The sequence below is a fragment of the Saccopteryx bilineata genome, chromosome 4 (assembly GCF_036850765.1).
Source record: "Saccopteryx bilineata isolate mSacBil1 chromosome 4, mSacBil1_pri_phased_curated, whole genome shotgun sequence".
Lineage (NCBI taxonomy): Eukaryota > Metazoa > Chordata > Mammalia > Chiroptera > Emballonuridae > Saccopteryx > Saccopteryx bilineata.
Genome location: NC_089493.1, coordinates 108,528,786 through 108,545,431, shown reverse-complemented (window position 1 = coordinate 108,545,431; position 16,646 = coordinate 108,528,786). Strand labels below are relative to the sequence as shown.

The 16,646-nt window shown below is 38.3% G+C and overlaps 1 protein-coding gene across 5 annotated transcripts in view; it reads left to right on the top strand.

Moving 5' to 3' along the window:
- The window catches only part of RALGAPA1 (Ral GTPase activating protein catalytic subunit alpha 1), a 269,942-nt gene that overhangs the window by 196,713 nt on the left and 56,583 nt on the right, over nt 1-16,646 (top strand). For all 5 annotated transcript variants that reach the window (XM_066277755.1, XM_066277758.1, XM_066277759.1 and 2 more), the window contains one exon: nt 15,330-15,485. In XM_066277755.1, the coding sequence (XP_066133852.1) occupies nt 15,330-15,485 (156 nt within the window). The remainder of the gene's footprint in view (nt 1-15,329; nt 15,486-16,646) is intronic.

The window sequence follows — 16,646 nt, the reverse complement described above, 5'->3', positions numbered from 1 at the left end:
TTTGATCCTTTATTTTTGTAAAAGAAAGTCTTATCACTCACTCACCAGAGTCTATATTGCCCCAGAAGATTTGTAACCAAGAAAAGACGGTTTATTCAAGAGGGCACATTACTGAGAAAGAATGTCTCTGAAAGCAAAGCATGGCTCTGGCTGGTTTGCTCAGTGGTAGAGTATCAGCCTGGCATGTGCATATTCCAGTTTTGATTCCCAGTCAGGGCATATGGGAAACAACTACTACAAGTTGATGTTTCCCATTCTTCCTCCCTTGCCCCATTCTCTCTGTGTCTCTACTCTTGAAAAAGAAAAAAAAAGAATTAAAAACATAAAAGTATTGATAATAACTATTAGTAAAAGCAAGGGACATATGAAAAAGAATAAATTAGGAGGACTCACAGTTCTAATTTCAAAACTTAGTACAACGCAATGCTAATCAAGCAGTGTGTTACTTGCATCAAAGATAGACATATCTATTGATGGAATAGAATTGAGATTCTAGAAATAAACCCACACATCTATGGTCAGCTGATTTTCAACGAGGGTGCCAAGACCATCCAGTGGAGAAAAAATTCTCTTTTCAACAAATGGTACTGGAACAGCTGCATAGCCACATGCAAAAAAAAGTTGTACTCTTACCTCACACTATATACAAAAATTAACTCAAAATGGATCAAAGACCTAAATGTAAGAGCTAAGACTATAATACTTTTAGCAGACAAAAAAAGGGTAACCTGTCATGACCTTGCATTTGGCATGGGATTCTTCTTTTTTCAGCTTTATTAAATAATAATCTACAAATAACAGGGATTTTTAGATCTAACACAAAAAACATGAGTAACAGAAAAAAATTGATAAATTGGACTTCATTAAACTGTAAACTTGTGTTCTTTAAAAGACATTATCAACGGCCCTGGCTGGTTGGCTCAGTGGTAGAGCGTCGGCCTGACGTGCGGGGGACCTGGGTTCAATTCCCGGCCAGGACACACAGGAGAAGTGCCCATTTGCTTCTCCACCCCCTCTTCCTCTCTGTCTCTCTCTTCCCCTCCCGCAGCCGAGGCTCCATTGGAGCAGGGATGGCCCGGGCGCTGGGGATGGCTCCTTGGCCTCTGCCCCAGGCGCTGGAGTGGCTCTGGTTGCGGCAGAGTGACGCCCCGGAGGGGCAGAGCATCGCCCCCTGGTGGGCAGAGCGTGGCCCCTGGTGGGCGTGCCGGGTGGATCCTGGTCGGGCGCATGCGGGAGTCCGTCTGACTGTCTCTCCCCATATCCAGCTTCAGAAAAATACAAAAAAAAAAAAGACATTATCAACTGAGTGAAGACAACCCATAGAATTAGAGAAAATAATTGCAAATTACTTGCATCTGAAATATACAAAGAACATATGCAAATCAATAAGTAGAAGATGACCCAATTTTTAAAATGGCCAAAGGACCTGAAATAAACATTCTTCAAAGAAGATACACAAATGACGAATAAGCACATGAAAAATGTGTGTCATCAGTATCTGTCAGAGAAACACAAATCAAAACCACAATGAGACAGCACTCACTAGATAGCTAGAATCAAAACGTCAGACAGCAGTAAAAACAGTAGGCTATGATTTGGAGCAATCTGAACCCTCATACACTTCAAGTAGGGATGCGAAATGATACACTTACAGTGAAAAACAATCTGGGATCTCATCAAAGAGTAAAACATTGAATTGTCTTTTGACCACAACTTCCACTCTTAGATATGTACCCAAGAGAAATGAAAGTATATGTCCACAGAAAAATGTTTATATGTGAATGTTGTAGCAGCACTATTCATAATAGCCAAAACATGGAAACATCCCAAATGTTCATCAATGGATGAAATGATAATGTAAGGTATAGCCATATGACAATATTACTCAGTCATAAAGAAGAATGAAGTACTGTCCTGACAACTGTTATAGTGTGCATGTACTTTGAAAACATACTAACTGAAAGAAACCAGTCACAAAGATTATGTTTTCTGGTCCATTTATATGAAATATCTACAATAGGTATATATATTGCTACAAAAAGTAGATTATCTGTTACTTAGGGCTGGTTTGGGGAATGAAGGAAGATTGACAGCTAAAGGGCACAGAGCTTTTTTTTGTGACAGAGAGGGACAGATAGGGACAGACAGACAGGAAGGGAGAGAGATAAGAAGCATCAATAATTCTTTGTGGCACCTTTGTTCATTGATTGCTTTTTCATGTGTGCCTTGACCAGGGGCTACAGCAGAGTGAGTGACCCCTTACTTAAGCCAGTGACCTTGGGCTTCAAGCCAGCAACAGTTGGGCTTAAGCCTGCTACCCTGCACTCAAGCTGGTGAACCTGCTCAAGCCAGATGAGCCCATGCTCAAGTCAGCAACCTTGGGGTTTTGAACCTGGGTCTTCTGCATCCCAGTCTAACGCTCTGTCCACTGAGCCACCACCTGGTCAGGTCAGGCATTGAAGTGATGAACATGTTCTAAAATTGATTAAGAAATGATTTAAAAGTGGTGAAGATAGCACTTAGCTGTGAATATATTAAAATCCTCTAAGTTTCACAGTGGGAACTTCCTTTACTGGTGGGAAGAGTAAGTAAACATACTCTTCCTGTTCTTCATGCTAAGTACAACAAAAACCCTGAACATTACATATAAAACAAACATAAAAAGACTGAAAGATGGAAAGAAGACAGATGGACCAACTAGGGACGTCAAGATTAAAGAATGACATAATGATGAGTTCTCAGGATTCTCTTTTTGCTTCATGTAACCCAGACTTGGAGCTAAAAAAGCCAGCAATCTGGAAACATCAACAAGCACAGAAAAGGGGGTAAAAATAAAGCCAACAAAACATCCTTTCTAGCCCAAGCCCAAGGACCAGGATAGGAGCAACCAAGAAAAACAGAACATTTTGACAGTAACTGCTCTATTCCAGCCAAACACCACAGAGGATACTGTGACTACCCCATCACCACCCCTGACAACAAAAGTCTATTAGAGAACCTAAACTGCTACCCTCACAGACTATAATGAGGTGTCCCTAGGTCTGTACCAGGGCAATGTCAGATAGTGTCAGAGAAGGCTTTTATTTTTGCCAGCTGGTGACGAGTCCCCCATCCACTACCCACAAAACAGTGTCAGTAGAGACTACAGGAAGAACCTACAATTCCATCCCTACCAGCAGTAATGAGGTGCCCCTAACTCTCTCCACTAGTGGGGTATGTAGGAGGGGACATAGTAGAGAATTAGGCCTTTCACTGTCACCCAGCAATAATGAGACCAGCCCCACCACTGTGTCAGTGGACATCACATAGGAAGCCAGCTCTTCTACCTGCACTTAGCAATAAAAAGGATCTCCCCTCCACAGATGTCATCAGAGGTGAAAATGGGGAACCTGTACTTCTTCCTCCATTTGTTCATGCTGAGGCAGCACTGCCCCTGCTTCTCTGGTGGAGCCATTGCAGAACAGGAGAATAAATAAAGTTTAAGGCCTGACCTGTGGTGGCGCAGTGGATAAAGCATCGACCTGGAAATGCTGAGATCACCGGTTCGAAACCCTGGGCTCTCCTGGTCAAGGCACATATGGGAGTTGATGCTTCCAGCTCCTCCCCCCTTCTCTCTGTTTCTCTCTCTCCCTCTCTCTCTCTCCTCTCTAAAAAAAAAAATGAATAAATAGATAAGGTTTAAGTAAGACATGTTATAGTCTCATAGTATGTTTAATATGAAAGTGTTCAGTATTCAATCAGAAATTGTACTAAGAACCAAGGAGGTCTCAAACTGAATGAAAAAGTAATAGATGCCAACAACAAAGGGACAAAGATTTTAAAGTAACATTATAGAAATTCTACAACAAGCAATTAGGAACACAGTTGAAACAAATGAAGAATTAAAAGTCTCAACGAAGAACTAGAAGATACAAAGAACTAAGTGGAATTTTTTAGAACTGAAAATATAACAACAAAAATAAAGCTCAATAGATGGGCCCAGCAACAGTCAGGTAGAGATAGTAGTACAGCAAAAGGAATCATTAAACTAGAAGGTACAGTAGCAAAAACTAATTTGAACAGCAGAAAGAGAATAGACTTAAAAACGAGACTTGTGAGACTGTGACAAAAGGTCTAGCATTCCTGTTTTCTGATTTCTAAGTCCCAGAAGAAGAGGTGCATTAAGGTCGGTGTGAAAATCACTTGACAAAATAATGTTGAAAACTTCTCAAATTTTGCAAGAGAAATGAAACTAAAAAAAGCTACAGATCAGAAGGGGTCACTCAGTCTGCTGTAGCTTCTTGGTCAAGGCACATATGAAAAAGCAATCAGGAGCAGCAAGATGGTGACGAAGTAAGTAAACGTACCAACTTCCACCTCCCAGAACCAAAGGGGATTACAACTTAATTTTAAGAACCATCATCTGGAAAAACCAACTTTGGACTAAACTAAGAGGACTCTTTAACCAAGGAACACTGAAGAAGCCACACTGAGACTGATAGGAAAAGCGGAAATGTGGAGAAGGCTGCCCAGCTCCCGGGAGCAAACAGCAGCCTGGACTCACATGTCGGAAAGTGAGTTTAGCGGAGAGGGGAGGGTCCTGAAGCCCAGGAACAAAGCCCCAGCCTGTAGCCCCAGAGCCTAGAAGAGGCATACGGACAGTATTTAGCTGCGAAACAAGTCAGGATACTGTTTGCAAGAAAGAGACAGATTTCTTAGACCCAGGATTCTTCTTAAAGGGACCATGAAGAAATCCTCTCTCACAGCCATCCACCTGGGGCTCTGGGGGATGGGAGAGAGGAGAGGACCGGAGGACCAGAGCAGCGGGAAGAGAGTACAATCTAGTAGGCACAGGCAGAAACACTTTGAGGGCCAGCCACCCTAACCCCTGGGCTGAGTCACTGCCCAAATCTGAAGTGAATATTTCCCCTGGAAACAGCAATACCAGCAAAGGAAAGCAGGACACCAGCCAAACAAGCTCTTCTGTGGCACTCAGAGCAGAGTCACTTAGAAGGAGGGAGCTTTCGGGACTACAGTATGGAGTTTTAGGGTCTGAGCTGCAGTGCCCCCACCCACACTGCTGACAGCTCACCAGAGGGTGGGCGGTAGCAGGACGTAGAAGCGCGGTTCTGTCAGCAAGGGCAGAAGCCAGTGGCCATGACTAAAGCCCGGGTGTGAGCTCAGTATTGCCTGATAAGGTGGAGGAGACGAACGAAAGTGGTCAGGCCCAGCTGCGGGTCTGTCTGCAATCCCGCCTGCGGGGAAGGGCAGGAGCCCTGGAAGGGGCGGAGACATGCTGAAGAGCAAGGGCACGCGAGCATGCAGCCTTGTCCAGCCCACGGAATTGAGGCTTGTGGCCTGACAAGCGAGCCGGCTCCTCCTGTGGGGGTGGGGCGAAAGCCCAGAATAGGCAGAGTACCACAAATGAGCACCCCTGCCGGGCCTGCAGACCAAAGGCTTGCAGCTGACGGCTCCCCCCAGAAAGCCCGGAAACAGGCGGAGACCAGCAGCTGAGCAAAGGTATCACCCCTGCCCTCAGAGCCGAAGCTTGTAGCCAGGGCGCAGTGCATAACCCCACCCGTGGGGGTGGGGCCAAAGCCCAGGCCGCCAAGGCTTGTAGACCTAGGTACATGATCACAGCCTCTCCTGTGGAGGAGAGGTGGAAACCACATGATAGCCCTCAGCGTGCTGTCACCGGCTACGCCCATATCTGAACACCCTAGACTCCAGTGGCCAAAACATTCTTATACACAGACAAAATGGGAAGGCAGAGAAATGCAACACAAATAAATCAAGAGAAATTCCCAGAAAAGGACCTGAATGAGCCAGATATAACCAAATTACCAGATGCAGTTTAAAATAGCGATTGTTAGGATGCTCAAATATCTTAGAACAACAATACATGGTCATTATGAACACCTAAATAAAGACATAGCAAATATAAAAAAGGTCATTGAAATAATAGAATCAGTCAGAAATGACAAATATAATATCAGAAATGAAGACCACAATGGAAGGAATTAAAAGCAGGATAGATGAAGCTGAGGATCGAAACAGCGAATTAGAAGACAAGATAAATGAAGTCACAGAAGTAGAGAAGAAAATAGAAAAGAGACTCAAAAAGTCTGAGGAAACTCTAAGAGAGCTCTGTGACAACTTGTAGAGAAATAACATTTGCATCATAGGGGTTCCTGAAGAAGAAGAGAAAGAACAAGGGATAGAGACTTTGTTTGATTATATCATAGCTGAAAACTTCCCTAAATTATTGCAGGAAAAAGTCACACAAGTTCTAGAAGCACAGAGAATTCCACTAAAGAGAAACCCAAAGAAATCTACAATAAGACACATCATAATTAAAATACCAAAGTTAAGTGATAAAGAGAAAATACTAAAAACTGCTAGAGAAAAACAGGCTATCACCTACAAAGGAGCCCCCATTAGGATAACATCTGACTTCTCAACAGAAACACTTGGGGCAGAAGGGAATGGCAAGCAATATTCAAAGTAATGCAAAACAAGTGCCTACAACCAAGACTATGTTATCCAGCAAAGCTATCGTTTAAAATTGAAGAAGAAATAAAAAGTTTCCCAAACAAAAAAAAAACTCAAGGAATTCACTACAACCAAACAAATGCTGCAAGAAATTTTAAAGAGCCTGTTGTAACAGATCAAAGGGGAAAAATAATATAGCAAAAGAGGAATACAGCTTTAAAGAATAAAATGGCAATAAACAACTACATATCAATAATAACTTTAAATGCAAATGGTTTAAATGATCTGATCAAAGGACATATGGTAGCTGAATGGATAAGAAAAGAGGACCCATATATATACTGTCTACAAGAGACACGCATTAAAACAAAAGATGCACATAGACTGAAGGTAAAAGGATGGAAAAAAATATTTTATGCAAATAGAAATGAAAAAAAAGCTGGGGTAGCAATACTTATATCAGACAAAATGGACTTTAGAACAAAGGTTATAGTAAGAGATAAAGTCACTGCATAATGATAAAGGGAGCAATCCAACAGGAAAATATAACCATTATAAGTATCTACGCACCTAATATAGGAGCACCTAAATATATAAAGAAAACTTTAATGGATGTAAAGAGCAAGATCAACAGCAATACTATAATAGTAGGGGATTTAAATACCCCACTAACATCACTAGATAGAACCTCAAGAAAGAAAATTAACAAAGAAACAACAGACTTAAAGGACACACTAGATCAACTCGATTTAATAGATATCTTCAGACCTTTCACCCTAAAGCAGCAGAATATACATTCTTTTCAAGTGCTCATCGTACATTCTCTAGAATAAACCACATGTTAGGGCATAAAAGTGGTCTCAATAAATTTAAGAAGATTGAAATCATATCAAGCATTTTCTCTGATCACAATGACATGAAACTAGAAATCAACCACAACAGATAAACTGAAAAATACTCAAACACTTGGAAACTAAATAGCATGTTATTAAATAATGAATGGGTTAACAATAAGATCAAAGACGAAATAAAAAAATTCCTAGAAACGAATGATAATGAGCATACATCAACTCAAAATTTATGGGACACAGCTAAAGCAGTACTGAGAGGGAAGTTCATAGCATTACAGGCATACCTTAAGAAGCTAAAAAAAGCTCAAATAAACAACTTGACCCTGAATTTAAAAGAACTAGAAAAAGAACAGCAAGTAAAGCCCAGAGGTCATAGAAGGAAGAAAATAATAAAGATCAGAGCAGAAATAAATGACATAGAGGCTAAAGAAACAATACAGAGGATCAATGAAACCAGTAGCTGGTTCTTTGAAAAGGTAAACAAGATTGATGAACCTTTAACCAGACTCACCAAGTAAAAAGAGAGAGGACTCAAATAAATAAAATTAGAAATGAGAGTGGAGAAATAACAATTGACACAACAGAAATACAAAATATTGTAAGAAAATACTCTGTAGAACTGTATGCCAAAAAATTAGACAACCTAGATGAAATGGACAAATTCCTTGAAACATAATCTTCCAAAAATTAATCTGGAAGAATCAGAAAACCTAAACAGACTGATTACAACAAATGAGATCGATACAGTTATCAAAATACTTCCAACAAAGAAAAGTTTTGGACCTGATGGCTTCACAAGTGAATTCAACCTAATATTCAAAGAACTAACCCCTATCCTTCTCAAGCTATTTCAGAAACTTCAAGAGGAAGGAAGACTTCCCAGCTCCTTTACGAGGCGAATATAATTCTGATTCCAAAACCAGGCAAAGACAACACAAAGAAAGAAAATTATAGGCCAATATCCCTGAGGAATTTAGATGCTACAATTCTCAACAAAATATTAGCAAACCGGATCCAGCAATATATGAAAAAAATCGTACACCATGATCAAGTGGGGTTTTGGGGAGGCAAGGCTAGTACAATATTCGCAAATCAATCAATGTGATTCATCACATAAACAAAAGGAAGGAGAAAAACCACATGATAATTCCAATAGATGCAGAAAAAGTATTTGATAAAATCCAGCACCCATTCATGATCAAAACTCTCAGCAAAGTGGGAATACAGGGAATATACCTCAACATGATAATGGCCATGTATGACAGACCCACTGCCAACATCATTCTCAATGGGCAAAAATTAAAAGCAATCCCCTTAAGATCAGGAAAAAGGCAGGGTTGCCCCCTTTCACCACTCTTACTCAACATATTTCTGGAAGTCCTAGCCACAGCAATCAGATAACAAAAGAAATTAAAGGCATCCAAATTGGAAAAGAAGAAGTAAAACTATCGTTATTTGCAGATGATATGATATTGTATATAGAAAACCGTAAGGTCTCAGTCAAAAAATACTGGACCTGATAAATGAATTCAGCAAAGTGGCAGGATATAAAATTAATACTCAGAAATCAGAGGCATTTTTTATACACTAACAATGAACTGTCAGAAAGAGAAATTAAGGAAACAATCCCCTTCACCATTGCAACCAAAAAAATAAAGTACCTAGGAGTACATTTAAACAATGAGACTAAAGACTTATACTTGGAAAATTATAAAACATTGATAAAAGAAATCAAGGAAGATACAAACAAGGGGAAGAATATACCGTGCTCATGGTTGGGAAGAATAAACATCATTAAAATGTCTATATTACCCAAAGCAATTTATAAATTCAATGCAAGCCAATTACAATACCATACTTCAAAGATATAGAACACATATTCCAAAAATTTATATGGAACCAAAAAAGAACACAAATAGCCTCAACAATCTTGAAAAGGAAGAATAAAGCGGGACGTATCACACTTTTTGATATCAAGTTATACTACAAGGCCATTGTACTCAAAACAGCCTGGTACTGGCATAAGAACAGGCATACAGATCAATGGAACCGAACAGATTACCCAGAAATAAACCCCCAGTTCTGTGGACAACTGATACTTAACAAAGGAGTTAAGAGCATACAAAGGACTAAAGATAGCCTCTTTAATAAATGGTGTTGGGAAAACTGGACAGCTACCTGCAAAAAAATGAAACTAGACCACCAACTTACACCATTCACAAAAATAAACTCAAAATGGATAAAAGACTTAAATGTAAGCCGTGAAACCATAAGCATCTTAGAAGAAAACATAGTCAGTAAGCTCTCTGACATTTCTCGCAGCAATATATTTGCCAATTTATCTCCACGGGCAAGTGAAATAAAAGACAGGATAAACAAATGGGACTATATCAAACTAAAAAGCTTTTGCACAGCTAAAAACAAGAACAGAATAAAAAGACAAATCACACAGTGGGAGAACATATTCAACAATACGTCTGATAAGGGGTTAATAACCAAAATTTAAACTTGTAAAACTCAACACCAGGAAGATAAGCAATCCAATTAAAAAATGGGCAAAAGAAATGAATAGACACTTCTCCAAAGAGGACATACAAATGGCCAGTAGGCATATGAAAAAATGCTCAGCATCACTAATCATTAGAGAAATGCAAATTAAAACCACAATGAGATATCACCTCACACCAGTCAGAATGGCGCTTATCAACAAAACAACACAGAATAAGTGCTTGTGAGGTTGTGGATAAAAGAGAACCCTCCTGCACTGCTGGTGGGAATGCAGACTGGTGCAGCCACTATGGAAAAGAGTATGGAGATTACTCAGAAAATTAAAAATTTAACTGCCTTTTAACCCAGCTATCCCACTTTTAGGAATATACCCCAAGAACACCATAGCACTGTATGAAAAGAAGAAATGCACCCCCATGTTTATGGCAGCATTGTTCACAATAGTAAAGATCTGGAAACAACCCAAGTGTCCATCAGTGGACAAGTGGATTAAAAAGCTTTGGTACATATATACTATGGAATACTACTCAGCCATAAGAAATGATGACATTGGATCATTTACAACAACATGGATGAAGCTTGATAACATACTGAGTGAAATTAATAAATTAGAAAAAACTATAACTATACATAGGTGGGACATAAAAATGAGACTCAGACATGGGCAAAAGGGTGGTGGTTACGGTTTGGGGGAACAGAGATGGGGTAGGGGAGGGGCACAAAGAAAACCTGATAGAAGTTGACGGAAGACAATTTGACTTTGGGTGAGGGGTATGCAGCATAATCAAATGTCAAAATAACCTGGAGATGTTTTCTCTGAACATATGTACTCTGACTTATCAATGTCACCCCATTAAAATTAATAATAATAATTTAAAAAGCTCCAAATCAAAGAGACTGGGTAAAACCCAAGCAGGATAAATCAAAAGAAATCAAAACGGCAATGAGATACCACCTCACACCTGTTCGATTAGCTGTTATTAGCAAGTCAGGTAATAGCAAATGTTGGAGAGGCTGTGGAGAAAAAGGAACCCTCATACACTGTTGGTGGGAATGTAAAGTAGTACAACCATTATGGAAGAAAGTATGGTGGTTCCTCAAAAAACTGAAAATAGAACTACCTTATGACCCAGCAATCCCTCTACTGGGTATATATCCCCAAAACTCAGAAACATTGATACGTAAAGACACATGCAGCCCCATGTTTATTGCAGCATTGTTCACAGTGGCCAGGACATGGAAACAACCAAAAAGCCCATCAATAGATGACTGGATAAAGAAGATGTGGCACATATACACTATGGAATACTACTCAGCCATAAGAAATGATGACATCGGAACATTTACAGCAAAATGGTGGGATCTTGATAACATGATACGAAGCGAAATAAGTAAATCAGAAAAAAACAGGAACTGTATTATTCCATACGTAGGTGGGACATAATAGTGAAACTAAGAGACATTGATAAGAGTGTGGTGGTTACGGGGGGGAGGGGGGAATGGGAGAGGGATAGGGGGTGGGAGGGGCACAAAGAAAACAAGATAGAAGGTGACAGAGGACAATCTGACTTTGGGTGGTGGGTATGCAACATAATTGAACGACAAGATAACCTGGACTTGTTATCTTTGAATATATGTATCCTGATTTATTGATGTCACCCCATTAAAAAAATAAAATTATAAAATAAAAAAAAAATAAAATAAAATAAAATAAAAAAAAAAAAGAAATCATACTAAGATACACTGTAATTACACTTATGAGAACTAAACACAACAAATCTAAAAGACATATAGAGAAAAATTGTACCTTATCTATAAGGGTGAAACAATTAGAATAATATTTGAATTCTTATCAGAAACTATGGGGGCTAGAGGAAGTGACAAAATATTTATCAAAGACTGGGGTTTCAAAAAAAAAACTACCTAGAATTTTATAACTAGTGAAAAAGTGAAGCAAAGCATTCTTAGATGAAGGACAATTTACAGAATTTGTTGCCAGCAGACCTACCCTAAAATGATTCACTGAAAGATTCTGTTAACAGAAAGGAAATGATAAAAGGAACCTTAGAAAATCAGGAAGAAAGAGCATGCCAAGAAAAGTATGGGTAAATACACCAGGCTTTACTTCTCTTGAGTTTTCTTGATCATGTTTAATGTGTTGGTGCTAAAATTATTTCACTATATGATGTGTTTCTAAATGAAGTACCTTGAAAATATTCTTAGCAATTATATTACAAGGATAATAAAGGGCCATAAAGTGAGGTAGGGTTTCCATATTTCACTGTGACTGGTACATAACATCAATTGTGTATGATAAGTTTTGTACATACAGTATACCAAGAGCCAACTGCTAAAATATATATATGCCAAAATATACACTCAAAACCTAATAGAGCCTGACCAGGCGGTGGCTCAGTGGATAGAGCGTTGGACTGGGATGCGGAGGACCCAGGTTCGAGACCCCAAGGTTGTCAGCTTGAGCGTGGGCTCATCTGGTTTGAGCAAAAAGCTCACCAGCTTGGAGCCAAAGTCGATGGCTCGAGCAAGGGGTTACTCGGTCTGCTGAAGGCCCATGGTCAAGGCACACATGAGAGAGCAATCAATGAACAACTAAGGTGTCGCAACGAAAAACTAATAATTGATGCTTCTCATCTCTCTCTGTTCCTGTTTGTCTGTCCCTATCTATCCCTCTCTCTGACTTTCTCTCTCTCTGTTTCTGTAAAAAACAAACAAACAAAAAACAAAAACTTGATAAATAAAAATAGAATTCTAGAAATTATCTACGTAACCCATAGGAGACAGGAAAAATAAAACAGAGAAACAAAAAAATAGGCAGGCTTAAGCCCTAATTTATCAGTCATTACACGAAATATACTAAATATGTCTAAATATATCACTTAAAAATTGACAGATTGGGTTAAAAACATGACACATGCTACACAAAAGAAACTCACTTCAAATACAACAATATAGACTAGTAAAAAGTAAAAGGGTGGAAGAAGTTATATCATGCAATATTAATCAAAGTAAATTAAAGCCAGAATGGCTACATTAATAATAGAAAAGGTAGACTTCAGAGCAAAGAAACTTACCATAGACAGGGGAGTCACTATGTAATGATAAAAGAGTCATTCCCAAGAAGACATAGCGATCCTAAATGTACAGCAAACTGCAGAACTGCCAAATATGTAAAGCAAAGTTGATAGGACTGAATGAAGAAATAAACAAATTCACAGTTACAGATGGAGACTTACCCCTCTCAACAACTGAAAGAAGAACTAGAAAGAAAATCGGCAAGTATATAGAACTAACAGCATCACCAAGATTTCTTTTTTTCCCCCTGTTTATTGAATTTATTGAGGTGGCATTGGTTAAAATTATACAGGGTTCAGGTGCACAGTTCAGCAAGAGGCTCTAATTGACATGTATATACCAATACAACAACAGACTACATATTCTTTTCAAGTGCCCAAGATATTCCATATATTGGACCATAAAACAAACTTCAAATTTAAAAGCATTGAAATTATACAGTGTGTTCTTCAGCTGCAGTGGGATCAAACCTGAAATCATTAAGAGAAAAATCTGCAAACAATTGGGAGGGTTGTATACTGTACAATTCCATTTGTATAACAGTGTTAGTAATAAAGAATAGATTAGTGATTTCCGGAGATTGAGGAGGTGGGGGTATGAGAGAGGAGGGTGTGGTTCATGTCACTGGGCAAAATGAGGGATCCTTGTAGTGATGAAACCTGTTTTTTAACCTTGTCAATGTCAGTGTCCTGGTTGTAATACAGTTTTTCATTGGGGAATCTGGAAAAAGGGTACATAGGATCTCTTTTTATTATTTCTTAAAACTTACATATTTACAGCAAAGGAACATTAAACTGAGACTCTTTCTCCTTTACCTAATCAGTTAATTGACTTGAAAATAACCTTGTCACTAAAACAAAACGACAAAAAATTTACAGTAGGATACTATTTTCACCTATCAGATTTGCAAAAATTATGAAGTTTGATAATATATTTGAGAGGCTATGAGAGAAATAGGTACTCTCATACACTGTTGGTACCATGTATGAAGAACACTTTGGTAGTGGGTCTCAAAATTTAAAGTGCACATGCCCTTTGACCTACTTTGAAGTATTTATCCTGCAGACCTGCTTTCACGAATGCAGTGTGACACGTGTTCAGTGTTATTCCCTGCAGCACTGAGTGTAATTGCAAAAGATTGGAAACAGCCTAAATATCCTGCAAGTAGAAGACTAGTCAAATTATTGTATACCAAGAAAATAAACTTCTCTGAAGCCATGAAAACAAAAAAATGAGTAAGCTCTTTATTTACTAATAAGGAGTATTTTTCAAAGTATTTTAAGTGCAGAAAAGCAAGGTACAGAACAAAGTATATGCATGCTGTGTGTGTGTTTATACACATACATAAAGGAATTTAATTGTATATACAGAAAACATTTTTGGAACGATACTTAAAAAATTGCTTTCTGGTACAGCTGAGTAGCCACAGACTAGAGGTACAGAAGGAAAATTTTGGGTATCTCTTTTGAATGTATACTAGTCAAAAAGTAAAATTAAAACTATTTTAAGTAATTGAATCAATCTTGTAGTAATGGCAGAGAAACTAATTTGTTATTCATGTGATTACCCATTAGTAACTGATATTGATGGTCAAAAGACATGTCTGTTCACATGGTATAGAGATTTGTTTTTATAATTTAGCACTTTATCAGATATTCAGATTTTATTATTTAAAAATATGCATATGTGGTTTCTCTGAAGAGAGGTAAAAGCAATGTTTAAATTTTTTTCCCAATTATTTATTTTTTCCCAAATTTTCTATAATTTTTTTTTTTATTACAGAGACAGAGAGAGGGATAGATAGGGACAGACAGACAGGAACAGAGAGGTGAAAAACATCAATCATCAGTTTTTCATTGCGACACCTTAGTTGTTCATTGATTGCTTTCTCATATGTGCCTTGACCGTGGGCCTTTAGCAGACCGAGTAACCCCTTGCTTGAGCCAGCGACCTTAGGTCCAAGCTGGTGAGCTCTGTTCAAACCAGATGAGCCCGCACTCAAGCTGGTGACCTCAGGATCTCGAACCTGGGTCCTCCACATCCTAGTCCGACGCTCTATCCACTGCGCCACCGCCTAGTCAGGCAAATTTTCTTTAATTTTCTACAGTGAACTTAAGTTGCTGACTTCCATACATCACACAGATCCAGAGAATATCACTCAGGGCAATGAGTCTGATATTTCAGATACTGTATTTATTTATAATCATGAAAAAAAAGATTATTAAAAATCTGCACAGATTGATTTGCAGTTCAGTACATTTTAAGTGTACTTAAGTTCTGCATTTTTGATATTTTTATTCTGGGCATTGATAGGTACTAATAGTTAGGAAGGCAGTTGTGATGAGTAAATATGACATACCTAATTAATTATTTTATTAAAGTAACATGTCTCCTTGTTGCTTGTAGGTAAATCTTACAAACCATTGTGGTTTCATGGGAGGACTACAAAAAAACAAAAGCACTGGATTGACCACACCATATTTTGCTACCTCTACAGTGGAAGTAGTATTTCATGTATCAACAAGAATGCCTTCTGATTCTGATGACTCTTTGACCAAGAAAGTAAGTGTTGAGAGAAAAGTGCTCAGTTAAAATCCTAATATATAAGAATATTAATACATAAAATATGTAATTTAAATGATCAAGCACTTATTCTGAGTACTATTCACACAATACCATCTTCAGAAACGGTACTGTTAATAGACCAAACTCTGTTTTCCTTAATGATATGATTGAAGGTTATAGTCTTTTTTTTCCCCCTGTTGATTCTGGAGAGAGAGAAGAGGAGTTGGGGGAGGAAAAAAGAAAGAGAAAGCATCAACTCATTGTTCCATTTAGTTCCATTTGGTTGTGCATTCATTGATTGCTTCTCATTCATTCCCTGACCAGGATCAAACTCACAACCTCGACACACTGGGCTGACACTCTATCCACTGAGCACCCCAGCCCTGCCAGGGCTTGAAGGTTATAATGTTAAAAAAGATTTGCCTTCAAGAAAATTGAAATCTGACAAGTTGAAAAACTTGTTTATACAAAATGGTGAATTATATATATATTATGTCCCTTTGCATATAGATAGATATGTTTATATTGACTGAGGGAAAAGGAAAAAAAGTAAATTATTACAAAGCTCTTAAAATATAGCATACTTTATCACAGTGGTCCCCAACCCCCCGGGCCGCAGACCGATACCAGTCCATGGGCCATTTGGTACTGGTCCGCAGAGAAAGAGTAAATAACTTACATTATTTCCGGTTTATTTATATTTAAGTCTGAATGATGTTTTACTTTTAAAAAATGACCAGATTCCCTCTGTTACATCCATCTAAGACTCACTCTTGACGCTTGTCTTGGTCACGTGATACATTTATCCGTCCACCCTAAAGGCCGGTCTGTGAAAATATTTTCTGACATTAAACCAGTCTGTGGCCCAAAAAAGGTTGGGGACCACTGCTTTATCATACTAATCTATATTATAATGCTATATCAAACTAATATAGCAAATAAGACGTAATAAATTTTACTACCTTAGAATTTATGACAGAGATAGTCGAATGGTTTTGGATGGCCCACATCTTTTAGAACCTATGCCACCATTTTGCTGTAGCTGGCACCATCATCTAAAAATCATTCTAGTGACCACAGAGAAACCTCAGTACAGTTGTATGTACTTGGTTTTGTTAGGAAGAAATACTTTTATTTATTTATTTATTTATTTATTTT